Source organism: Somniosus microcephalus, chromosome 11, assembly GCF_052327205.1.
Source record: "Somniosus microcephalus isolate GS21.2 chromosome 11, FLI_Smic_1.0, whole genome shotgun sequence".
Taxonomy (NCBI): domain Eukaryota; kingdom Metazoa; phylum Chordata; class Chondrichthyes; order Squaliformes; family Somniosidae; genus Somniosus; species Somniosus microcephalus.
Window position 1 is genome coordinate 55,572,246 of NC_140997.1, and position 27,219 is coordinate 55,599,464.

The 27,219-nt window shown below is 42.7% G+C and overlaps 1 protein-coding gene across 2 annotated transcripts in view; it reads right to left on the bottom strand.

Moving 5' to 3' along the window:
• Positions 1 to 451: 451 nt before the first annotated feature.
• The window catches only part of mapk8ip3 (mitogen-activated protein kinase 8 interacting protein 3), a 263,435-nt gene continuing 236,667 nt past the window's right edge, over positions 452 to 27,219 (bottom strand). For both annotated transcript variants that reach the window (XM_086000700.1, XM_086000698.1), the window contains exons 27-32: positions 21,047 to 21,218; positions 17,251 to 17,364; positions 12,699 to 12,737; positions 5,709 to 5,891; positions 5,050 to 5,193; positions 452 to 3,675 (exon numbers count right to left, since the gene is read on the bottom strand). In XM_086000700.1, coding sequence (XP_085856826.1) covers positions 3,560 to 3,675; positions 5,050 to 5,193; positions 5,709 to 5,891; positions 12,699 to 12,737; positions 17,251 to 17,364; positions 21,047 to 21,218 — 768 coding nt within the window. In that variant the 3' untranslated portion in view covers positions 452 to 3,559. The remainder of the gene's footprint in view (positions 3,676 to 5,049; positions 5,194 to 5,708; positions 5,892 to 12,698; positions 12,738 to 17,250; positions 17,365 to 21,046; positions 21,219 to 27,219) is intronic.

Genomic DNA, 27,219 nt, shown 5'->3' on the forward strand with positions numbered 1-27,219 from the left:
ATATTTTACCTTGCCATGGTACAGTATGTAGAATTTAATTGTCATTCCAAGAATCATGACTACAGCCAAAGGCTAAAACTTCAGATAACTGAAAATAAAAAGTTTTGTGACTCTAGTAATCAAATCTGTATAGGACTGCATCAAGTGACAGATAATAGAGATGGGTAAGTGCTGTCTATATTAAGCCAGCACAATAACTCAGAAAATAATTCAAATAAGCTGGTATTTGCCAAAGCTGACCTGAAACGTCCTGTGTTAGTAATGCACAGACCATGACCATCACATTGAGTTGGGTTGGTAAGCAGTGGTAATATACCTCATGCCACAGAACTATGTATGTGTGCATTGGTAATTTAGTTTCTTTTGCATAGAGGCAGCTTCCAGCTACAACAATGAACAATTTGAAACGTGGCACATGTTTCAATTGGTTAATGAATACTGCAAGAAGTGATTATGATGTGAATATGTTTATTACATATGGAACAATTACATGTTAGTTAAGTTAATTACATTGCACAGGGAAAATAGCTCAGAACATATCCTTACACCAGCCAATCTTCTCTGTACACCCAACCCGACCTTTTCATTATACACCAGGCAGCGTTTTGTACAGGAGTTTACACTGCAGAATCTCGAGACCGAAATACACAAGAGATACTTTACATGACAAGAGAAGAACCTCAAATTGCTACTGGCAGAGGACATGGTCTGGATGCCCAGAGGAGCCATAATCTACTTTATGGACCATGAAAAATGATCACCTACTCAAAAGAGGAACCAGATATAAGTTTCAAATATAATGCATTCTTGTAGCCTGAGGAAAAATCAGACACTTGCTGATTTCCAAACCAGCATCATTCATCCCACCTCACTGTGAACCTGTAATGTGAGTTCTTCTGAAGAACAGCAGGCACATTTTCTCCAATCTCGGTCAGTGATTTTGTTTCCCCTCTGAGCTCCACTACCATACTTTACTGCCAGCTCCATTCAAAATTTGCTCATTCCTACTTTACATCTTTGCCAGAACGATGAAAATGACTGAACTGATCAGCTTTCTTCTTGTTACTGGTCAAAATGACCTTGGTATTACCTGCATTACACTGAGGAAGAAAGGTGTAGGTGTGGAATACTCTTGAGGGTGGCATGTTATCATATGGACATACATATACTGAAGAATTACAGTATGTAAAGGCTTTGATTTCACTAACAACATTTATAACATGTATTCCAGGATATGTACATGGTCAAATTAAAAGAGAATCTCTGTCACTCCACAGCTGACTCAGACATACCCACAGAAGATGTGTGGCGGTCATAGTAATCACTCAGTTATTATGTGCAGTTCTTAATATTTTCACATGGCTCAGACAGAAACTGATAAAACTCACTGTCCCCATCAATTAACATAATTAATTAAATGCTTTGTCTTTCAATCTTGCTCCATGTTGTCTCCTAAATTTTACTGCCTCTGTGCTGTCCTTCAGCCTGGAGGCAAGGATGCAAACTTCTCCACAGCCACTATCCGTGCATTGGTCAGCAGTCATCCGTGCATTGGTCAGCAGTCCTCTTTAATCTTGTTCCGCCTCTTCCTGCCTCCCAGGCTGGCACACCATCTAACTCACAATGTTTAAGGTTGTGAAAGAAAGTACGGACCAAGAAATGCCAGTTGCTCCCTTGAACCCAATTTTTTCTTCTTAACAGACTGTTCACAATTTGCACTTTGATACCCTCTTCAATTTATTTAATCTGAGGAAGGTGACTAAGACCTATACTAAAACTACCAGCCTTTCTAGTCCAAAACTAGTTTTATATTGCTAAAACTACTGGGGCACACTATCACCACAAAAATAGTAAGGACTGCATTGTAGATATCCTAGGAAGTATTTTTGAATACCTTGGCATGTAACTATTGCGCTTGCCAGTCCTCCCTGACCAAAAGCACTTTTGGATTTGCTCTGCTTTTACTTAAGAGACCATTTCACTTTTCTAAAGGACAACTGGGAGCAAGTAAAAAGAAACTTCAAAGCACATGGTATCTCACTCAATGTTTCAATACTGGAATATCACAAAGGTTCACAATGCATATTTCTGTATCGTGGTGAAAATGTAGATGACAAATAGGTCGCTGATGAATACTGAAATTTCTTTCTACACTTCCTTTTGGTCACTGAATGTCCATCCAGTGGGCTCAAAGCCCAGGTGAACTCAAGATATTTGCTGCAGTCTTACACATAACCTACAGCTACCCATTCATAGATCTAGCCAGAAAAGGAACCCTTCCATAAAATTGTACAGCCTGAGTCCAAGATCTTGTTTTTATTTCAATGCTACAATAGACCTCAAAGTAATTCTATTTATCCCAACAGAAATATAACCACTTAAAAAACAAAGAGATGTATATTTCACAAAGGAAATTCACTGATCAAAATGGTTAATTGAAGGAGGCAGCCATTTTTTTTTTAGCCCTGTCATCTTGTTCCAGAATTTTTGCAAAACCCAATGACATCCTGAAATGAATGATGAATGCATCCTGTTGAAATTCCATAGTTTCCTATCTCTGTTCAAATATCGTTACACATTAAAGCAGGTAATAGCAGGCTCCACCAAACCCTTAAAAAGAGTGCCAACTAGAACGCTGACAGCTACAAATGAACTCTGGTAAAAATTCACTCAGAGCCATGCGCAGAAACCCTTTCTGAAGGAGAATGTGCTTCTTCCCCCTAAAGAAATAACATCCTCACTGGCACTGCCTATAATTGGTGGGTTAAAAGGGTTTTGAAAAGTGGTTACACTTCCCTGTTATTGAACATCAGTGACATCCTTGAACATAAGGAACAGAGCCACGTCTATTCTCAGTCTCCGCGTCTCTATGTCTCCACTTTATTGCGCCCATAATATTGTTTTTGAAAACATTTACCCATCTTTCTAGCCCTCTTACACTACCTGTCATTTGGGTTCCATTGCAGTGGCAGGACCTCATGGGAAACTCAGTTGAGTGAAGTTACGCTGCAGGTGGCTGTATAAGTGGGAACATTATTAGCAATGATTTTTTGATAAAACATTTTGGGGGGAGGTAAGGTTTGACTTATGAAAGAAATAAATTAAATCCTATTTTTAAACATAAATAAACTTTTAAGTGATGGGTATATGAACAGACATGAAAAGTTGCCTTATGATATTACTTCCTCCAACACCTGGCATGCATCCTTAGAGTCAGTTCAATGTTTTAAGAACATGTTAATTATAAAGGCAAGTGCTTGTAACAGCAACACATTTTCTTAAAAGGTGAATAAGGATTCAGTCTCCAAAAAGCCGGTGCTAGCTATTCCTAAATGATTTTCACATTTCATTTCATTTTTAAATTGAATCCAAAAGATGGTGCTGAACTGTCCGTTGCAAATTTCAACAAATGACCAATTCCAAAGTGGAGATACCATGGAAATGCGACAGAATTTCTAGATTTTGAGAGGCTTTCTTCATGGACAAGTACAATGCAGGGAATTTTATACATACAGATGGTGTGCAGGTGTTTGAGGGTGAGTGTTGTGGTAGTGACATCTCATTCGGGAACATATGACACCTGCCAGACAATGATATGACTTCGTTCAGCTTTGGAGAGGGCCGGTCTGATTCCATCTGGCAAACTTTCATCTGTCTCATCATCCTCGCCATCACCTGTACAGAAAGAGTTATTGAGTGAAAGAGAAATATGTACAGATAGAGAGAAACACATAGGGACAAAGAGGAGGCTGGGGGTGGGTGGATTCTAATTCCAACCCACGCAGGACAGAAGTAGATGAAAATCAATCTCTCTTTCCTATTAAGAGTCTTAACTCTGAACAGGCTTAGCCAAGTTCCTTGTGGACATAAGTCATTGCACAAAACTACCCTGAAAGTTAGTGCCGTTTATGCTAAGTCGCCAAATCTCTCCGAGAGAAGTAATACTGATTTCATGAGAAATAGGCATTCTGGGTCTGAGGTTTAGGTACACTTACTGAGTAATGTAACGAGGAGTTTTGTAGTGCATCTGACTCACACTATTGCTAATTGAAAACAGAATGTACACTCAGTACAGTCAACCCCACCTTAATAATTACAAAAATACGCAATACCCTCTATCGCCCTCCAACACTCAGCACTAATGCAGGCTGCAGCTTTTTTTAAAGATGGCAATTTATAAAATGATCAATGTTGTAGACTGTGAGAAACCTGAGAATGACACTAAAATTCCTCAAATTCAGCCTAAAGCGCAACGATCCATGATCGTGTTGAGCAACAGTTGCCAATAGCTCAGAATGTAACAGTTCAGGATTTTCATTCTGGTAGGCCAATGATCATGGAGCCGAGTTCCTTGGGGTGGATGTTAAGTGAGTTTGGCCTGGAAATCCCCGCACCCACTGTGCCGCCAGAACTAACAGTGCAGGGATTTCCGGCCTCCCATCTATCTGGGTGTTGATCTCATCCCAAATCCTGGGGAGAGGGTAATTATCATGAAAGGGGTAGGTGTCCACACGGGGTGGGGAGATCCAGAATTTCAGAACATTATCTTTACAGGTTGTAAACTCTGCCAAGAAGGCAGCTGATACCAAGTGTGCAAGACATTCTGAAAGTAGAAATTATTATGGCCTGAAAATTATGGGTTAACACCTCAGTTAAAATAGTATTGATAGGAATGGGATACAAACATCCATATGATAACATTGCCAACAGTAATTTCTAGCTTTATATTATGATAATTAGGCCTTTTGTTTAAAAAAATAGGTGAAGTGTTACAATTACATGGAAAATGTAAGTATGACAAAATGTGAAAGAGTGTTAGCATGTGTTGTGTGCAAGATGGAGTGCGAAGGATAGTGCAAATTGGGCAAGTTGGCAGGAAAAAGTGAACAGGATGGTCTGAGTAGGATGAGTTATTACATTAAAGTGAACAGGATTGTGTAAGCAGGATGAGTTAATAGATAGGTAAGAACAGATGGGGTGAGGAGAATAAATGCTTTGTTAATCAAAGGATTTTTCTATGCTACCTTAGGTAACCTGAGTCTGACTTACCAATCCTAAAGTCAATGTAGCCCTCTCCTCCGCTGAGCACTAAAACAGGCTGCAGCTTCCGCTCCTCCTGCTCAGGTGCTGTGGGTCCTGGATTCTCTGTAGGGCTGTCCAACACACTGCCATTCAAAGTTGCAAGAACATTGCCTACCAGAACAAGAAACAAACACCACTAAATACAGTGACAGAAAACAGTCCTCAAATTCAGCCTAAAGCACAACGATCCATGATTGTGTTGAGTAACAGTTGCCAATAGCTCAGAATGTAACAGTTCAGGATTTTCATTCTGGTAGGCCAATGATCATAGAGCCAAGTTCCTTGGGGTGGATGTTAAGTGAGTTTGGCCTGGAAATCCCCACACCCACTGTGCCACCAGAACTAACAGTGCAGGGATTTCCGGCCTCCCGTCTATCTGGGTGCTGATCTCATCCCAAATCCTGGGGGGAGGGTAATTATCATGAAAGGGGTAGGTGTCCACACCACTTACACGGGGTGGGGAGATCCAGAATTTCAGAACATTATCCGTCGCATTGTACTGAATAGCTCAACTTTCCCATAAGGAGAAAAAATCAGAGGAACTGAGACATTCAAAAATGCTTTTAGATATTACAACACGTGACCATCACCATGAAAAAGAATAATTTTCTAGTCAGGTTACTTACCTGGCACAGACGCAAAGAATTTGACAGCATCCCTGTGCCCATGAAAGCAGAGCTGGGCTTGAGCCATGGAGCAATATGGGATGAAGCTGCCAATCGAGGCCTTGTCACTGCTCTCATCGGCGTATACGCGAATCACTCCACCAGGACGGTTTCCTTCACTGCCAGTTGGAGAGGTCTTATTGGCTGCAACAAGTACAACAGTGATACCATTTCAGAATTAGACCAACTTTTCGCAAAGTTGAAAGCACAGCGATTCACAGTACACTGAAACCTGTTTTGATAACTCAACTTTAGAAATGTAAATTGCCATTAACATTGAGAATGCCTGGGTATCACTTCGAAATTTTAACAAATATCCCATTTCATCCTTGGAATTTCAAAAATTCAGCAACTCTTTCACAAATGTTATGAATACTTCAATAACATCAATCTTCAGTGATGCGGCAAAGAATAGCCTGGATTTTTCAATCCTCCTTAAAAATGAAAATTGTGCTCTGGGACTGGAGAGCAGCCAATGTAACATCCTTTTTCAAGAAAGGAGAGAAGGATAAACTGGGTAACTACAGACCAGTTAGTCTAACATCAGATATGGGCAACCTCTTGGAATTCATTAAGATAAAATTAGCGAGCATTTAGGACAGCCAGCACGGGCTCGTTAAAGGCAAGTTGGGCCTAACAAATTTAATAGTCTTTTGAAGTAGTGGATAGTTAAAGGGAATGCAGTGGATGTAGTGAATTTTCAGAAGGAGTTTGATAAGGTGTCTGACAAGAAGCTTGTTACAAATATTCAGACATATGGTATAAGAGGAAATGTAGCAATGTGGATAGAAATTTGGTTAATGGCCAGGAAACGGTTGGGGTAAATGAGTGTTGCTTGGAGTGGGATGGGTTGGAAGTGGTGTAAATATGGGGTCATATTTTGTTGTGACAGGCATTTTGATATAACGCAGTTTATTAATTTAAAGCTTCTTGTAGGTAAAATTAGGTTAAACGCAATAAGTAAACCAGTGTGTGCATTACAAGACTAATGCCATCAATAAGATAATGGTAACTAGCTCCCGTAAATCACTCAATTGATTCTGTCTCAGTGACACTGGAATATACAGGTTTCATTGTAGTGTTAAACCCATAATGGGCACTGTGATCCAAAACAGCTCAGCTCAAACTAACGTGCAACATGCAAGCAGATGGTAGAGAAACCCCAGAGAACCCTGTGTGCTGTACAGCGACTTCACAATGAACATCACTCTTTATACAGTACTGCATGCAGTCAGTTGAGGAAGCATCTCCAAGCCTCACGTGGACAATGGGTGACTCAAATCTCCTTACATTTTAGCATTTGTATCACACAAAACCACTTAACAACTATCTAAAAATGTCTGAAAGTTGCAATATTATTGTGAGCTTTCATTATTTTTACAATTTTTTTTTTTTGGGGGGGGGGGGGGGGGGTTAGGTAGTACCTGGTAGATATATCTGGGAATGCTTTAGATAAAATAAAGTCTAAAAGACAAATACTATCTTGATGCTCTAGCATCTTCTAGTAGTGGAGACTGGAAAAAGTTTTTTTTTTTTTTTTTTAAATCTGCATTTTCATTCTACTTCACAAAACTGCAATTTAGTAAGTGATCCAAACCTCTAATCAATTCTATTTGTTTTCTAAAGTTTGGAGATGCTCCCTTACAAAGCACTATCAAACCTTAAAAGAGCACAAACCGCAGTTGACACTACAACCATGATTTCCCCCTCAGCCTGCACCAGTGGAGTGTGCAGAGTGTCTGTGGCCAGCAAATCCACTTGTGCCCTAGATTCTGATCTCCCACCTCTCTTCCCCTTCATTCCTGTATTATGCATCTTGAAAACATTGCACTAAGAGGAGGATAGTGCAGCGGGTATGATGAATACACCCGCCTATGAAATATGAAAATAATATTTTAAAACTTCCTACCAGGCTAGAATGTATTCTTGTGGGCAAAAGTTCTCACCTTGCACCAAGGAGCCATTCCACAGACACCAATGCACATCACATCAGAGAGCAGCTCTATGGGGAATCCAGGACTAACCTAGCTACTGCTGAAGAACACAGGTGTGCCCAACCGCTGCTGGTTTTTTCTGACTCGGACACATTCTGATTGGCATCCAGAATGGCCCTGCTGTATATGAAGAAACACTTGAATGTTTGGGGATAACTGGATAACCCCAACTACTGGCACATGTGGTATTGGGATCAATACACCAAGGGAAAATACTACCCAATGAAAGGGAAAAAATTACCCAATGAATGGGAAAATACTACCCAATGAATGGGAAAATACTACCCAATGAAAGGGAAAATCCACTGCACACAATCCAGTCTACCAAAGGAGAGAGTCCCGCTGGGCAGGGGTCAAATTATTAAACCCTGTGATGTGACACTATTAATTCTGAACACTCAGTATTACTAATTATTAACTTTTCAAATTTTCCAAACATGAAACAGGCCTCTCTACATTATATTTATAGACTTGATACATTTTTTGCGCTCATCTGTGTGAGGGACATCAGTGCTGGTATATTAGACACTTTTTGGACCTAACATCATCACCAAACAATCTCATTCATTACGTAGTATGTTCCATTTGGTATATTGGTCCCAATATCAGAAGTGCCAGTAGTTAAGGGTCATTTGCCTGCAGTTATCCCCAAGCATGCAAGTTTCCCTCTGTGTCTAGTAGCGCCGTCCTGGATGCCAATTGGAAGGTGTCCGAGTCAGAAAAAATCAGGTGTAGAATCAGCCAGATCCAGTGCTCAGCCCTCTCAGATTGGCCTTTTCTCATACTGGACTTTTACCTTTGTTCCTGCGTTTTACCCCAAGCTTCAGAAGAGCACCTCATTCTGCTCGTGTGAACTTTTCCATTTCTCACACCAGCCATCCTTATGACCTCTCTGAGACTGACCAATTTAGTGCCAATTTGTGCTAAAACTGGACAGTTTTAAGAACTAGCCGAGACTGCTTACAAAAGCATTTCACATATGATCCTTATAGCTAGCTAAAAAAAGATTTCAATTACAATGTGTAGGCTGGAATGAAACCGAGGTTCCAGGGTGAAGGCACAGTGTCAGACAATTGGTCACAGTCCTCAGTGTGGTTTTATATTATCAACTATCTGAGCATTGAATGTAGTAAAATTATGAATCCCTCTTTACAGTTTTTAAAGTTCAGAGATATCAGCTACTACTAAATAATTATAATGTCCGCATTTATATAGTGCCTTATCACATTGAAGCAGCACAACTAACTTTTTTTGAACTGTTTTGACTGAAAAGGAGCCACAAATAACAATGAGATAAATGACCTGGCAACATGGTTTATTTTTTGATGATACTAGTTGAATGAGAGTTTCCTATTTCTCTTCAAATAGGGGATAAGAGCTTTAATGTTCATCCAAACCACTGAAGCAGGCAGATAGTACCTTGGTTCAACATCTTAACCAAAGAATGGCCTGAATGGCAATGCTGCACTCTCGTTGTACCACCATGTCAGAGACCATCCATATGGGGCTCAAACCCACAATCTTCTGATCCCGAGGCGAAAGCACTGCCCACCGAGCCAAGCTGATGCTCTGCCAGCAACCTCCCTCCCCCCACCCCCGAGAAATAAACTCTCAAAAAGGAAATAATGACAATGGCTTAAATCTGTGTAGAGTGAGGTGCTGCAGCTGGTAGTTGACTAAAGTCACCTTGCTGAGATTCTGGAGAGGGACAAGAAAAACAAAGTTCATTAAGACGGAGCTACTGAAGGGCAACGTCAACTTAAGACCTCATTGAAGTACCGACTAAACTTGCCTCACGAAGCAAGCACCTCATAGAGATGATACTGGGAAAACCACTAGAACATACCACACACCACAATTCTAAGGTTTCCTTTTTAAACCAGATCCTATTAAGTAGCTGTCATCATGAGAAATACATCAATGGATCACCTTTTACGGAATACTTAAGGCTAGTATTAATTTTACATATATTAGCACTGTTAGAGAAAAAGCTGGAAAATGTACCAGTAGCTTTGTGAGTTGCATCTCAAAGATGATTTCAGTACACTGATAAAGATTAGACAGAGTCATTAAGCTTCAGGATGAGTAATGCAATATTGAGTTAGAAGTTAAACGGTATTGACTACATTTCTGCTTCAAAGAATGTCTTAAGCCATCCACTTGTTAAATGTTTCACTGCCATAACCTTTTTCACAGCTATTCTTCCTGCCCTTTACACATCCATCTGTGTCATGGACCTTTATCCGGCCAGGCAGTGAGGTGACCTGTTTACAAGCCTCTGCCTGTATTACCGCTGGGTATACAAACAGCAGCCTAGGGTTAGCCAGCATTGATTGATTTTCTCCCTACAGAGAAGTTCTCCTCCTCTGCTTGGTGCCTCTCCCAAATACCCAGGAACTCCATGTAAGAAATTGGGTGCCAGGGAACTGCGAGAGTAAATTCATGTCCTAAAACTCTACAACATGGTTCAACAGAACTACCATCTAAAGCACCATGTATGGCCACCATTTAATTTACTTGTAGGTCACTCTACAAAATGGAGATCGTTTTAACCACAAAAGGACCATGGACCACTTCACTCAACCACAAGGGAGACGTACAGGTATATTTCCCTGTGGCAATCCTTTATGCCCTCTTATTTCGCATCTACATGCTGCCCTTCAGCGACATCATCCGAAAACATGACGTCAGGTTCCACACGTATGCTGACGATACCCAGCTCTGCCTCACCACCACCTCTCTCAAACCCCCCACTGTCTCTTATTTATCACACTGCTTGTCCAACATCCAGTACTGGATGAGCAGAAATTTCCTCCAACGAAATATTGGGAAGACCGAAGCCATTGCCTTCAGTCCCTGCCACAAACACCGTTCCCTAGCCACCAACTCCATCCCTCTCCCTGGCAACTGTGAGGCTGAACCAGACTGTTCACATCCTTGGTGTCGTACTTGACCCCGAGAGGAGCTTCTGACCACATATCCGCTTTATCATCAAGATCGCCTACTTCCACCTCCGTAACATTATCCGACTCCGCCCCTGGCTTAGCTTATCTTCTGCTGAAGCCCTCATCCATGCCTTTGTTACCTCTAGACTTGACTATTCCAACGTTCTCCTGGCTGGCCTTCCACATTCTACCCTACATAAACTTGAGGTCATCCAAAACTCAGCTGCCTTTATTCTAATTCGCACCAAGTCCTGTTCACCCACCACCCCTGTGGTTGCTGACCTACATTGGCTCCCAGTCCGGCAATGCCTCGATTTTAAAATTCTCATCCTTGCTTTCAAATCCCATCATGGCCTCAATCCTCCCTCTGTAACCGCCTCCAGCCCTGCAACCCTCCGAAATCTCCTCCAATTCTGGCATCTTGCACATCCCCATTTTAATCGCTCCACCATTGGCGGCCGTGCTTTCAGCTGACGAGGCACGAAGCTCTGGAATTCCTTCCCTAAACCTCTCTGCCTGTCTACTTCTCCTCCTTTAAGATGTTCCTTAAAACATGCCTCTTTGACCAAGTTTTTGGGCATCTGTCCTAATATCTCCTTATGTGGCTCAGTGTCAAATTTTGTCTTATAATGCTCATGTGAAGTGTCCTGGGAAGTTTTACTATGTTAAAGACGCTATATAACTGCAAGTTGTTGTTGGCTTCTAATGTGAAAGAACTAGACAGTGCAAATATCAAAACAGGCTTCCCCTCATTATACGCTTTTTAAAAAAAATACAAAACTCCCATTAACAACAGGATAAAAATGTACATAATAGTCCCGCTATTCAGCCGGTGAGAAAAGGCTGTCTGAACTACTGACAATTTCACTCAGGCAGAAAAAAGGTGGTCTGGACTAAGGCTACTCAATTACGCCAGAAGGGAGAGATGGACTACAGACTATTCTATTCAGTCGCGAAGGTGGATAGATGCAGACAATGGACTGCTCCACTCAGCCTTAGTTTTGGATTATTTTATAACCACACTGCTCCACTCAGCTAGTAGAATGGTTCAAACCAGACACTTCTTCATAGCTACTGTAGGTGCTACTCTATAATTAGTTATAAGAGCTGTGTTGGGTGACCTGATCATAACAATTGTTCGCTCTCCTAGAAATGGAGCTTCTGCCATAGTAGGGGACTCTACCTGGCAGCCTTGTGAAACACACACACAAGTTGGTGAATTCAAATGACAGCCATGCGTGAACTCAGATCCACGATCATCTGGTTGGGAGATATGCATTCTAAATTCCGTTACTGGCTCAGACCCATTGCCATCTGGCTGGGAAATGCACACTCTACTACATGTCTGCTCTTTTCACGTACAGTTAGAATCCTCTGGACCACACATTATAGTAAAACACTATCTGGCTTTCAGCAGCTTGCTAAGAAAAATGGTTTATTGCATCTCTTAGAGAAATCAAATTGAGTCGGGGTTTGACCAACTTGATTGCCTTCTCCATTTTTAAAATATTCACATTATCATCAATAACTACAATGATTTTGTAATTTCTAATGTTATACATATTAGAGTGAACTACAAAAACATAAAAGAGAACCACAAATTGCTTCCTGATTTAGACTAACTTCATTTCAATTTAAGCCTTTATGTTATGGGTCAGTGTTTGGATCAACTGGCACCATCTGAACAAGGAGAGCTATAACTTAGTCAGGTCAATGCTGGAAATGTTTTCACTAATTCCTAAAAAGAATTTGATAGCATTTTCCAAATTAAGTCGAAGGAAAAATGTAATTTCACATTTAAATTCCGAGGATGGAATCCTATGATTTTTTTTTTCCCCAAAGGACCACATGGTAAAAAAGAATGCAGGATTTACTGGTTTGGTTTGTATGAAGAACACATCACAAAAATATATGAGTGCACAATCCACAACTTGACAAATGAGAAGCAAGCAGGATGTGTAAGGCATGATGGAAAAGACAGCCAAAACAAAGCAGTCAGCTCTTGAACTTACCCCTGAACCCCAGCAGTTGACCTCGGTGCAAAACTACAGCTGGAGGAGGGAAGGCAGAAGAAAAAAAGTTTCAGAGAGGAAAGGGTGGAGGGAGGGAAAGAAGAGCAGACAACACAGGGCCCTTAATGGGAGAACCCACGGGAGAGGAATGAAACTAAAAAGGACAGGCACACTAATCTCACCGATTACAAACTTTACTCTGTAACCCGCTCTCTGCTAAAGTAAATATGTGCTTCTTAAATAACCAATTGACAAGATGCATTTTTGGTTACAATTATCTAATTGGACATTTATTTTTAAAACAGACAAGTTGTCCAATATAACCAGTGAATTTAAATCACATGGTCATGTACTACAAGGTACAGATATCTCTGGTCTGCGCTGGCTTAGCTGATCTCAGCTCAGGCAGTGATGGAGGTACTACAACCGGCCTCAGAACCCTTAGGATAAGGAGGGGGAAACAGCCAGGATTTCCAGTCCTGATCACTGTCCAGCAGCTCTTGCTAGAACTCTGCTTATGTTGCGGTTTGGTGAGGGCAGAATCGGGCTTGTCTGTGATTTCCCTCCCCCACCCTCCAACAGCCAACTAGCCTGCTGCCATGTGCCTTTCAGGCTCACACATGCCAGTTAGGTCATGCACCAGAGTGCCCATGGCGCCATACACCAGGAAGGAGTCAATATCTTCGGGAGAGGAAGAGGGGTAGGGAAGGGAGAAAACTGGCAGAAAGGGGATAAAAAGAAACATATTACAGAGCGCAGTCAAGTCTGTGAACAATGCAAACTTGGTACAAGCACACAATTCCATTGTAATACTTCCATTCTCTTTCACGCCAAATATTGATCCAGACATAAAATTCCAGTATCCCATCCTCAAAACCTGATCCAACCATACAATTCATATATACCATTCCCACTATTAATAAACATTAATTCAAGTCAACACTTCCAATCTAGAATTCCCAGTGTGGATGTTGTATTTAAGGGTGTGCACAAGATGGTGCTGTAAGCTTTCTAGCTTTAACGGCCTGCTTCTATTCTGAATTTTATTTAGAACAACTGCACTACTAAGGCCAGGTCTCTGTCCTGACCATTTTCACCTTTGATTCTTTAAACCTTGTAATACATGCTCTACTTGGATTTGTTCTTAAAAAAACAATTGCCAACTGGTTCCCAATAAAACTATAGTAATTATGTTCTTCGGTGTGTAAATTGTCCCCAGAATGATGAGAAACGAAGGAGATCTCACAGAAAACCGTGAACTAGTCAGCAGTAAGGTTTCACAGAGTATATTTGTTAGATAAAATACCAGACACCAGCGAGTATGTTGAAGTTTGGATTAGGATGGCATTCATGAATTGCTCAACCCTCACTCTGATGGTTTACCCATCAGCTGAATCCTTTGATTAGGTGCAGTCTTATATCTCTATTTCATTTCCCCCATTGGTTTATAATACATATATATAGCACTGTGTAATCCCCGTGCATTCTGAAAATTACAGCCTTCTAAACTATACATTTATGTATCAGAAGATGCAGATTATTTGCCTGTACTGTTGCACCTGATATCCAATGGCTATTGATCCCTGCTGCCAATGACATTACCCAGCCATTTTCCTTCATTACTGATGCACTCAGCTCCAGGGCCATCATCTCACTTATTTTTCCACAGATGGAGACAAGGAAATACCTTGCATATATTATCTGGAATAACAGCCCTGCCTCTCTCTGTAGGTGAAGTATACTTCAGTGTCTCCAAGAGTATTTTCAGTTGACAATACAGTTTTCCAAAGAGCTTTTTACAATTCTTTTAGTTTTATTTCAAGAGACTGTTGAATATCTGTATGGTGGGCCTGGATATCTAACTATGCATTCATGGGTGTTCTCATCACCTCGCTGCCTTCCTTGAATATTACTGATCTAAGACAATCTTCACCTTTAACATTAAACTTATAATTGATCCAATTGCAGCACACTTGACATTTACTCGTATGGTGCTGGTAAACAGATACAAACAGAAGAATTCTTGACAAATGAAGGATACCTTCATCCCAGTTTATCCAGATTGAGCTGTACTATGAATAAATCGATTGTAGACCTGTCACTCAGAAATATTCTCTGCTTTGTTCAGGCAACAAAAGGGTGGGATCTGAAGAATTTCACATCAAACATGCCAAAGGCAGACCATTTATCAGTCACCATCAGTCATGGTTAGTGCAAGCAGTTCACATTTCAAGCAACAACTATCACAAAGCATCCCTTTGTTAAAATAGCTTCACATTATGTAGAAGGAATCCAGATCATTAATAACATGAAATACAGATATACACAAAGAGTGTGAGAGTGCGCCCACACACACGGCCACACACACACACACACGCCCGCGCACACACACCATGCTCACACACACACGTGCACACAGACACACTTACACGAGCAATCTATTAATCAGGTCTGCAACTGCATTCAAATAATGATAATGCATTCAAACTTCATAATTTTGTTTAAAAGCTGCTTTGAAATATTAATAACTTGCCAAAATTGTATAATTATGCATCAGTAGTTAAATGACTTGTTGTGAATTGTGCTCCTGAATTGGTATAGCTATGCATAAATTAACTGGAGTACTATATATATATATATATATATATATATATATATATATATATATATAACTGGACTGGTATAATTAGTGCTTTACTCAAACAGGGTGGGTTTGTGTGATTATGTATCCCTGACTGTGTATCACTTACTGTGAATTGCGTGTAATGCGTGACATTGAATTGATGGCAGGAATTTGCTGAAAAAATAACGGCGTCTTAATTTGTAAATCGGTAGCAACTTGTGGCAAGGAAGAGCTACCCAGTGAATTGCAAATCGGCACAAGTTGCTGAATGATTTGTGCTGCTCTGCCGCTAGCTACACGAAAACGGCATCTTGCACTTAACCTCCCCGTGCGTTTCATGTAGTTGCTGCATTTGCACATTAATTGCCCATTAAACCTTGCCACAGAAAGTTAAGTCTAGCAGTTAATAGTGTAAGTACCCTTTTAACAATGTGATAATTATTAATGGCTTCAATCAACCTCTCTGGCCCAGAAAGTGAACAATTAAAAAAGTGGAGTCTCATTCCTTCAGGTAGTGAATTGATGTTGGAGATTTTAAAAAGTCAAATTTTAAATTTTTACATTTTTTTTCTTACTTTTCCTCTCTGTCTCTTTTTTCTCTCTCTTAATCCAATGTTCCTTTCCCTCTCATTATTTCTCTTTCTGTACCTGATTTGACATTGAATTAACCCACACTAATTCACCATCCTTCTCAGTCCTTCCTCTGTTTATTTCTCAATCCTTAATTCTCATTGGTTAAGGAGATAGATTGTTGGTCCCATCATTCACCAAGGTCCCAGACGCTCTGTTGCCCTCACTGCGCCGTTATCAGCTCGCACTTCCAGCATCTTACAGGGCAAAACATTTTTGAACTGAAGGGTGCAGGAAAAAGTCTAACTAACCGCGAGATGCTCTGCTCCAGCAAATTCCAGCTCGATGTAATTGTATACGACTGAATTTGTAAGATTTGTAAGATTGCATATCAGTAAGTTGGTTGGCATTTGTATTGGTGAATTGGTGGCTGTGCGAAAGGAAACTGAAGTGACTGGTTAGAGTTAAATTATTTGTACATATTTAATTGGATGAGCCTTTGTTCCAGTTTTAGATCTTCCACCCTTTTCTGACGGAGCGTTCTGCACCTGGAGGATTGTCCTCACCGCGCTATAGCTCTATGTTAATAGTTAATAGCCTCTAATCATTACGTTTTTTACATTTTATGTTTTACCTTTAAGCATTAATTCTTATACAAATGTAATCTTTTTATACACAATTAAATTGTATACGAGGACAGCATTAACATTTCTTCAGTAGATCTCTTGCGTAAAGCATTCAACTTTTGGGATCACCACTGGAATTTTGGTTGCTGAATTAGTTAGTAAATTCGGCCTCATCCCAAGCACATTCCCACATATAAACTCCCATCCCGGCGATTGCATTTCCACAAACTATGCAAATAGGTTCTACTGCAGCAGATGCCACCTTATGCACTGTGGTGTGGCTTTATCTGGAAGCGCACCAAGATTATCAACAGCTTTTAGACCTGCAACTATCAAACGTATTGGCGGCATCTGCTCAGAAATATGCATGGATGATATAAATACAACCTGCAAATGAATTATTAAACACATAAATGTCCAAAAAAATATAAAGTTACAAATTGTTACAACTTGGCTCCCCACCAAGAAGAGATTGTTAAATATTCAAGAGAACACAACATACTTTTAGACTCATCTGTTAGTTAAGAACAACACAGAGGGAGCACCATCAACCTCCATCTGTTCCCATCTTCTGTCAAAATGTTTCTAGATCGAAGGTCGTGGCCAAGGTTCATTGGTGTAACTACTTTTTTTTGTGGTCTAGTGTAGCAGTGAAAGGTCTTTTATCGACCTGATGTATTCATGTAACACCGAAAATCCCCATTATTAACCTGGCCAGACCTTGTTAACTTACTTTCTGTCAGTGGGATAGAGATAACGACTCCATTTCCTGTCCCCACCCAAAGGCGGTTTCCACCAATAAGCAAAGCTGTGATTCGCACAAAAGAGAATCCCAATTTGCCAGTACCTGTCGATCAAAGCAAGGGATTTCAGAATTAGTTAACAAAGACAAAGAGCCAGACAACTCATACCAGCACACGGCAAGAAGTAGGATCTTAATACTTAACTTGGCTCCCCCAAGAAAAGACCGAAGCACAGCAGTAATTTAAATATAATCTATAAAAAACATCTGAATCAGCTGATTTTCGCTTTGATTTTCCGCAGAGGTTCTCTGGCAGGAGGTCAGCAGAACACCTGGAGAAACTGCATAAATGGCTAAAGTTGGTCGTTTACACCATTTCTCCAGGATTTGTACTGATCTTTCACTGAAATTATCCACGGAAATTCAAGGCCTTTATACTTTCACTCATTCATATCTTTGAACCTGTTTTACACAAAGATAAACACAACTTATTTTCCTATGCAATAATAAGCGTAAAATGGACAATCCAAAGATTCTAGCAATGCAACAATTCACTTCCATTTAAAGGACTCGATAGCTCTGGCAATACTGTGGTCTCCCATTCACAGGACACAATGGCTTTAGTAGTAGAGTATCCAACTCCCTTGCAACATTCCCAGTTTAGTGCTCGACTCCTATTTAGGAAGTATTAAGTGGTTTAGCATCTTTGAAAGTAGATAAATCGCCAGGCCCGGATAAAATGTATCCCAGGCTGTTAAGAGAAGCAAGGGAGGAAATAGCGGAGGCTCTGACTATCATTTTCCAATCCCCTCTGGCTACAAGCGTGGTGCCGGATGACTGCTAACGTTGTGCCATTTTTTACTTTTTTTTTTTTAAAAGGGAGAAAGGGATAGACCCGAGTAATTACAGGCCAGTCAGCTAAACATCGGTGGTGGGCAAATTATTGGAAAAAATTCTGAGGGACAGTATTAATCGTCATTTAGAAAGGCATGGATTAATTAAGGGAAGGTCGTGTTTGACTAACTTGATTGAATTTTTTGAGGAGGTAACAAGGAGGGTCGTTGAGGGTGGCGCATTTGATGTAGTCTACATGGATTTTAGCAAAGCTTTTGACAAGGTCCCACATGGCAGACTGGCCAGAAATGTAAAAGCCCAGAGGATCCAAGGGAAAATAGCAAGTTGGATCCAAAACTGGCTCAGTGGCAGGAAACAAAGGGCAACGGTTGACGGGTGTTTTTGTGACTGGAAGACTGTTTCCAGTGGAGTTCCGCAGGACTCGGTGCTGGGTCCCTTGCTTTTTGTGATATATCTCAATAATTTAGACTTCAATGTAGGGGGCATGATTAAGAAGTTTGCAGATGATACAAAAATTGGCCTTACAGTTGATAGTGAGGAAGATAGCTGTAGACTACAGGAAGATATCAATGGACTGGTCAGGTGGGCAGAAAAGTGGCAAATGGAATTCAATCTGGATTAGTGTGAGGTAGTGCATTTGGATGAACTAGCATGACACTACACAATAAATGGTAGGATACTGAGAAGTGCAGAGGAACAGAGAGACCTTGGAGTGCATGTCCACAGATCCCTGAAGGTGGAAGGAGGAAGGACAGATAGATAAGGTGGTTAAAAAGGCACAAGGGATACTTTCCTTGATTAGCCGAGGCACAGAATATAAGAGCAGGGAACTTATGCTTGAACTGTATAAAACACTACTTAGGCCACAGCTACAGTACTGCGTACAATTCTGGTCACCACATTACAGGAAAGATGTGATTGCACTAGAGAGGGTACAGAGGAGATTTACGAGGATGTTGCCAGGACTGGAGAATTTTAGCTATGAGGAAAGATTGGATAGGCTGGGGTTGTTTTCTTTGGAACAGATAAGGGCTCATGGGGTTGGGGGTAATATATTAGCATGGATAGAGGATTGGTTAATGGACAGAAAACAGAGAGGAGGGATAAACGGGTCATTTTCAGATTGGCAGGCTGTAACTAGTGGGGTACCGCAAGGATCAGTACTGCTATTTATAATCTATATTAATGGCCTGGATGAAGGGACCGAGTGTAATGTATCCAAGTTTGCTGACAATACAAAGCTAGGTGGGACAGTAAGCTGTGAGGAGAACACTCAGGCCGGAATTTTGCCGGCGCTCAGGGGGCGGGATGGAGGCAGACATCTGGCAAAATCGCAAAGATTGACAGCGGGTCGGAAACCTGCCTGTGTTAACAGGCAGTTAATTGGCACTAGTCCCCTTCCCGCCTCGGGGAGGCAGGTCACAGTGCGGGTCGGGTACCCGCCTCCTTTGAAACTGGCATGGAGGCGGGATGGGTTTGTGCCCCCCGATTTCAGGATTTTAACCCCCCACATGCCTCCAATCCCGCCTCCACGGCCCTAAGAGTACGGAAGTCTTGCTACAATTGTACAGGGCCTTGGTGAGACCACACCTGGAGTACTGTGTACAGTTTTGGTCTCCTTATCTAAGGAAGGATATACTTGCCTTGGAGGCGGTGCAACAAAGGTTCAATAGATTGATTCCTGGGATGAGAGGGCTGTCCTATGATGAGAGATTGTGTAGAATGGGCCGATACTCTCTGGAGTTTAGAAGATTGAGGGGTGACCTCATTGAAACATACAAGATTCTGAAGGGTATTGACAGGGTAGATACTGAGAGGTTGTTTCCCCTGGCTGGAGTGTCTAGAACTAGGGGGCATAGTCTCAGGATAAGGGGTAGGCCATTTAAGACTAAGATGAGGAGGAATTTCTTCACTCAGAGGGTTGTGAATCTTTGGAATTCTCTGCCCTAGAGGGCTGTGAATGCTGAGTCTTTGAGTATATTCAAGGCTGAGATAGATAGATTTTTGGACTCCAGGGGAATCAAGGGATATGGAGATCGGGCGGGAAAGTGGAGTTGAGGTCGATGATCAACCATGATCTTATTGAATGGTGGAGCAGGCTCGAGGGACCATATGGCCTACTCCTGCTCCTATTTCTTATGTTCTTAGAGGAGGCTGAGGGGCAACTTAATTGAGGGGCCTAGAAAGAGAGGATAGGAAGAATCTTAGTAGAGAGGTCAATAACTAAGGGGCATAGAATTAAAATAATTGGTAGAAGGATTAGAAGGGAGTTGAGGAAAAATATTTTCAGCCAGAGGGTGGTGGGAGTCTGGAACTTACTGCCTGAAAGGGTGGTGGAGGCAGAATCCCTCATCACATTGAAAAAGTACTTGGATATGCACTTGAAGTGCCGTAACCTGCAAGGGCTGGAAAGTGTGTTTAGGCTGAATAACTCTTTCTCCGCTGGCACAGAAACAATGGGCCGAATGGCCTCCTTTTGTGCCATAAATCTTTATGATATGATTTAAAAGGGACTGGATGTCAATCCTAACATCAACCGTCATTTGAACTCTTATTCCGTCTGTGGAAAGTTTCAGCAGCTCTTGGTCCGAACTGCTCAACAGAACACCTCATGGCAATGAACACCTCACCTCAGTGGTGGGAGTGAATTATAGAAGGGAAACATATCCCCACTCCGCAGATTGTGTTTCCTTCCAGCTGGTGCATTAACAATGGCCAAAGATGTCAGTGAGGCACATCATACCCTCTCAGCTAATGGATAAGGTGGGGACAGAGAAAGATGATAAAACATGGGGAGGGGGTAATCTAAAATATTAAAAGGAACTATATTCAAACTGTTAGAGTGACAATATTATTACAGCTATGGTATAAAAAGCAATTTAATGTCTAAGACAGTAAGATAATCGTTCTATCAAGGAGTGCAGAACCATACCTAGCATCTTACTGACATAAGGCTCAATGTCTACATCCTGCAAATGCTGATGCGTGTGCGCATGATATAGGCGCAACGTGGAATCCAGGCGAATTGATATCCAGACCCCATCTCCGATCCATGCCAACTGGCGCACTTGGCTTTCCCTTCGTGGGTGAGCATCAAAAGACTTCTGTTGTAGAAATAACAAATGGGAAAATAACAAGAGTTTGACATTGGCGATGATTCCACAGATACAAAACGTATAAGAATATTGTGACAAAAACCCCGGTAACCTCCTCTTTCTCTTTATATGGTGTAAGCGTCACAATGGAGAATTGCACACTCCGTGGGAGTAAAATAAACCATGAGACTGGGTGATACAGTGGGTTGGCACACTGTCCTTTCACCTCTGGGACCGGAGTCGGAATCCAAATTACAGGATGAAAATTTTCCCTCTCTGCCAGCTGTCAGGAACACTATATGAAACACGTTTTGCCAGTACCAATCCCGTTTCCAGTGTGGAAAATGGGAAATGGAAAATGTTACTGTTGCATTATTGGTGCTTTTCTGCAGTTGTGGCTAAGGTACAGTGTGATGGAATTACAGCTGACCTGAATTTGTAACAACTTTTAACATTTCAATAATGCATACTTTGATTAGCCTCTAGAAAAAAGCCTCTGGACTAATTTATAACTCAAACAACCTGGCCTGTGTATTGCAGACAAGTGTGCTTCTGTCTCCATTTTGAAGTTTGGCAGTAAAAGGCAGATACCATTTTAACTTGTTATTCAAAATTAAATATAGAAATTTGTTGTGTCTGTGTATAATAAGACACAGACTGCAGGAGAACGGTACAACAGGTGTTTACTCAACGTGGCTCACACTGGAACTGAGCTGCACAGATTACTACTCAGTGATATATACAGGTGTGGTCACTGCCGGTACTGCAGTATACATGAGCTGTAAAACATAGTTCCCCCCTTAAAGGTATATACATTACAATTCCTCCCCTGTTATATTAACAGTACCATAACACTCATTTAACAATTAAATATCAAACTAATTACAATTAACACTTTTAACATGCAACATTAGCTGAAAATAGTCTATTTATATATTCAGTCTTTGGGGAGGCTTCCTGATCCTTTCTGGATAGTGCCTTTCCCGAGTGTCTTGCTCTTGGTGCGGAGGCGATTCTGGCCCCGTCGTCGGTTGTTTCATCAACTTCCGATGCTACTGTTTCTGGGGTAGATGCGACCTGTACGTCGGGTTCATCACCAGGTACGTATGGGCGAGGCATGGGGTTGACTTGTTCCTGTGACTCTAGGATCTGGTCAGCATGGCATCTCACGATGCTCTCCCCAACGTCCACTGTGTACATTAGTGGGCCCTGCCGTGTGCATATCGTTCCTGGCTGCCATTTTTCTGTTCGGTAGTCGCGGGCCAAGACTGGTTGCCCTACATTGAAGCTCCTTGTTGGCTTCTCATGGATGTGCTGGAATTGCTTATTCTCAACATCTCTTTGTACGTTTGGTCGGAGCAAATCCAGGCGAGATCTTAACCTTCGGTTAAAAGAACATCATGGCTGGGGCCTGGTTGGTGACTGCATGTGTCGCATTCCGGTAGGCGAACAGGAAATTGTCCACCTTGTGCTGCAGCGGAATGTTGTCATTGTACATAGCCTTTATTGCCTTCTTAAAGGTTTGTACGAACCTCTCAGCCAATCCATTTGTGGCTGGATGATACGGGGCGGATGTGTAATGCCTTACCCCATTTTTTTTCAAGAACCTCCGGAACTCTTCGGACACAAACTGTGGTCCGTTGTCGGAGCAAATCTGTTCTGGCAAGCCATTCCTGGCAAAAATGGTCCGTAGGACTGCAATAGTTTCTCCGTGGTGGTGAAGGACATTTTGATGACCTCAGGCCGTTTCAAGTGCGCATCCACGGCTATTAAAAACATTGAGTCCATGAATGGACCAGCAAAATCAATATGCACCCATTGCCATGGAGATGAGGGCCACTCCCATGGGTGTAGAGGGGCCTGTGGTGGTGCATTTTGGACTTTCTGGCATCCTGAGCAGCTCTTGGTCAGGTCCTCGATTTGTTTATCGATTCCCGGCCACCACACATAAGCCCTGGCTAGGTTTTTCATTTTTACCCCTCCCAGATGACCCTCATGAAGCTCATTGAGCACTCTATCCCTTAACTTGGGTGGAATTACCACTCGGAATCCACACATCAAGGTCCCCCGGCACACTGACAGCTGTTCTCTCCTTGTCGAGAATGCTGGCAACAGTGAGTCGCCATGTGCTGGCCATCCCTTCACCGTCAAATCATATACCCGAGGCAGTGTCAGGTCATTTCGGGTTTCCTTTTCGATACAAGCGTTAGTTACCGGTAGGTATTCTACTATAGTCGAATGGAATATTTCGACAGGATCCACTGCTGGTGCTTCCTCCGCAGTAGGCAGTGGCAGGCGTGATAGCCCATCAGCATTTCCATGCTGTTTCGTGCCCTTATATTCAATCTCATAGTGGTGCGCCCCTAGAAAAAGTGACCATCTTTGTAGTCGTTGCGCAGTCATCACCGGAACGCCCTTCTTCGGATTAAAAATGGAGACAAGAGGCTGGTGATCAGTCAGCAAGGTGAATTTCTGCCCGTGCAGATAGTGATTGAACTTTTTCACTCCCCACACTAGGCCGAGGGCCTCCCTGTCAATCTGGGCATAGTTACGCTCGGCTGAGGTTAGTGATCGTGACGCAAAGGCTATTGGCCTCTCTGAGCCGTCCGAGAATTTGTGCAACAGCACCGCTCCAATGCCGTAGGGTGACGCATCACATGCCAGCCGAATTGGTAATGCCGGGTTGTAATGGGCCAATACCTCTTTCGATGTGGTTAGTGTTTTGCTCTTCTGGAAAGCTCGTCTACATTCGTCACTCCACTTCCATGGCACCCCAGTTTGCAGTAGGGTGTTCAGTGGGTGTAGTATTGTAGAGAAATTTGGCAAGAACTTATGGTAGTAGTTTACCAGCCCGAGGAACGACCTCAGTTGTGACACATTTTCCGGTGCTGGAGCCTTGACTACTGCCTCAATCTTCTCTGGGGACTTATGTAACCCCTCTTTATCGATAACATGGCCACAATACGAGATCTGTTTTCTAAAAAACTCGCATTTGGGGCGGTTAGCTCGGAGCCCATATTCCTACAATCTAGTGAGCACCTGCTCCAGGTTGGCGAGGTGATCACTGTCATTTTCGCCCATGACCAGGATGTCGTCCAAATAACACTGGGTCCCTGGGATCCCTTGCAGGACTTGTTCCATTGCCCTCTGCCAAATAGCCGGAGCTGATGCTACCCCGAATACCAGCCAGTTGTATTGGTAGAGACCTGTATGGGTGTTGATTGTGAGGTATTTTTTTGATGCTTCTTCTACCTCCATTTGCAGATAAGCCTGGGCCAGATCAATCTTAGTGAAGCGTTTCCCTCCAGATAGCGAAGCGAAAATATCTTCAATCCGCGGAAGTGGATATTGTACGGTGTGAAGGACCGGGTTCACTGTTACCTTAAAGTCCCCACAGATGCGAACCTTCCTTGGTTCCCCAGGCGTGCGGCTCAATGACGTTTTCATCACAGGGACGATGGGTGTAGCCCACTCGCTCCAGTCTACCTTGGACAGTACACCTGAACGTTCCAGACTCTCCAGCTCTGCTTCGACGGCTGGGTGGATCGCATAAGGTACCGGTCTGGCCTTAAAAAATGTTGGGCTTGCGTTTTCTTCAATTTTAATCGTCGCTGTCATGCCTTTTAGTGTTCCGAGTCCTTGCTGGAACACTTCTTTCGCGTCAGTTAGGATCTTTGACAGTCGCCCAGGTGTGACGTCGTCATCCTTTTTGTCAGCCACAGTCAGTGCCTGTATGGAATGCCAATCCAGTTGTATTTTCCGGATCCATTCACGTCCCAGTAATGGTGGTCCTCCATCTTGCAATACATACAGGTCTAGTTTTGGTGTTTCCTTACCGTTATTTAGAACGGTCACCCTTATTTTTCCTTTGGGGGTAGACTTTTTGCCCCGTGTACGTCTTCAAAATAATTTTTGTGCTCTCAAGGGTATGTGTGAGAATAGCCGCTCGTAGTCCCGTCGGTTTATGACTGTTAGTGCTTATCCTGTGTCCAATTCCATCTTTACCTGGACTCCTGCTATCTTGAGAGTGACCCAAATGGTTCGGTGATCCTCCGTTGTGATCACATTATGTAGTTTCAGACAGCTCAGTTCCCTGCTTTCGGAGTCGTTATCACTCTTTTGTTCGTCTGAACTATTCTCCGTCATCTTATGTACCTTCTTGTACTTTTCTTTGGTAGGTTTCTTATTGCTGGTTTTCTTTCCCGACCTGCAGACTCGTGCTATGTGTCCTACTTTTCCACACTGTCTGCACACTTTGTCTTTGAACCAGCAATCATTCTGGTCGTGTGTTGTTCTGCCGCAGCGATAGCACTTCTCTGTTCTATATGACATTTCGTTCGTGCCATTTTCTTGCGGTCTCTGTTGTATCTCTGCAGCACCCCGTGCTGCTGCTTCATATGATACCGCAATGCTGAAAGCCTTTTCCAGCGTAAGGTCCTTTTCAGGTAAAAGCCGTTTCTGGGTTCCTTCACTTTGAAGCCCACACACAAACTTGTCCCTTAAGGTATCTGCCAGTCCCACTCCAAACTGGCAGTGTTTCGATAGTTTGCGCAGTTCTGTTAAATAATCAGCATTGCTTTCATCCTTATGCTGGTTCCGTTTGTGAAACTTGAATCTTTCTGCTATCAGCAGCGGTGTGGGGTTTAAATGTTCTTGTAGTATCGTTACTATGTCTTCAAAACTCTTTTCTATTGGCTTCGTTGGGGTTACTAGATTTCGTAATAAATCATACGTCTTTGCACGCATTCAATTTAACAATACCGACGCTTTCTTGTCATCTGACACCTCATTTGCCTTGCAGTATACCTCTATTCGTTCGACATATGTAGTCCAATCTTCAACTTCATTGTCAAATGCGGTGATACTGCCACTCTTCGGCATTTTGTGTGTGGTTTAAAATGGCATCTCCCAATGGCTTAAAATTCCATCTCCCGCGCTTTCCTGCCTCCCCCGCTGCTGCCAACGCCGCTCCCGGCGGTTCTCGTGGCAATGGCGACGCCATGTAGGTTTCGCGCGCTTCTCCTGCGCTGCTGCCAACACCGCTCTCGGCGGTCCTCGTGGCAATGGTGGCACCTCGCGGGTTTCTGCGCGTCTCTCTCTCCCTCTCTTTGACGCTGCTCGGCCCCTGAACACCGGCTGCGCCCTGTGCGCTCTGCCCTCTCTCTCTCTCTCTCTTCCCCCGTCGACGCTGCTCGGCCCTTTGCTGTGTCGCTCGGTCGGGCTCTAGCCCGCCGCTGTCCGGGAAGGGTCTGCGCACTACCTGTTGCCAGCCCGTTTCGCTGGACCACCTCGACTGGAAAGCCAAGCCTGGCTCTCGACAGCCTCCCCCGCAATTCTCGAATCTCTGCTGGATGACTGGGCGGTTGCCCGTGGTCGACGCCCGAGTCTCTGGCCTTGACCTCCAATCCACTGATCTCCAGGAACGAATCCCCGGGAGGTGATGCAGAGTTGCAGGTAGGTTCGAACTTGCCTCGTCGCCAATGTTGTGTCTGTGTATAATAAGGCACAGGCTGCAGGAGAATGGTACAACAGGTGTTTACTCAACGTGGCTCACACTGGAACTGATCTGTACAGATTACTACTCAGTATTATATACAGGTGTGGTCACTGCCGGTACTGCAGTATACATGAGCTGTAAAAGATAGTTCCCCACTTAAAGGTATATACATTACAAAATTTTCCCCAACTGACAGAGGATAATTGGTTCTGCGACGGCCACAGCAGGAGGGAGAGATCAAAGCATAGAGGGACTATAACGAATTGCAACAGCTATTTTTATTCAGAAAGCAGAGGAAGAATCAAAATCAGTGATATAAAAATGGACAAAAATACTTTATTTCATGCTTATTTCATTTGTTGTTGCAACATATCACTGAAGCTGACACCTTTGATGGCGTACAAGGCTTTCCTGACACTGATGAAAGGTCAGCGACCTGAAACGTTATCTCGGTTGCTCTCTCCACAGATGCTGCCTGACCCTGCTGAGTGTTTCCAGCAGTTTTTGTTTTTA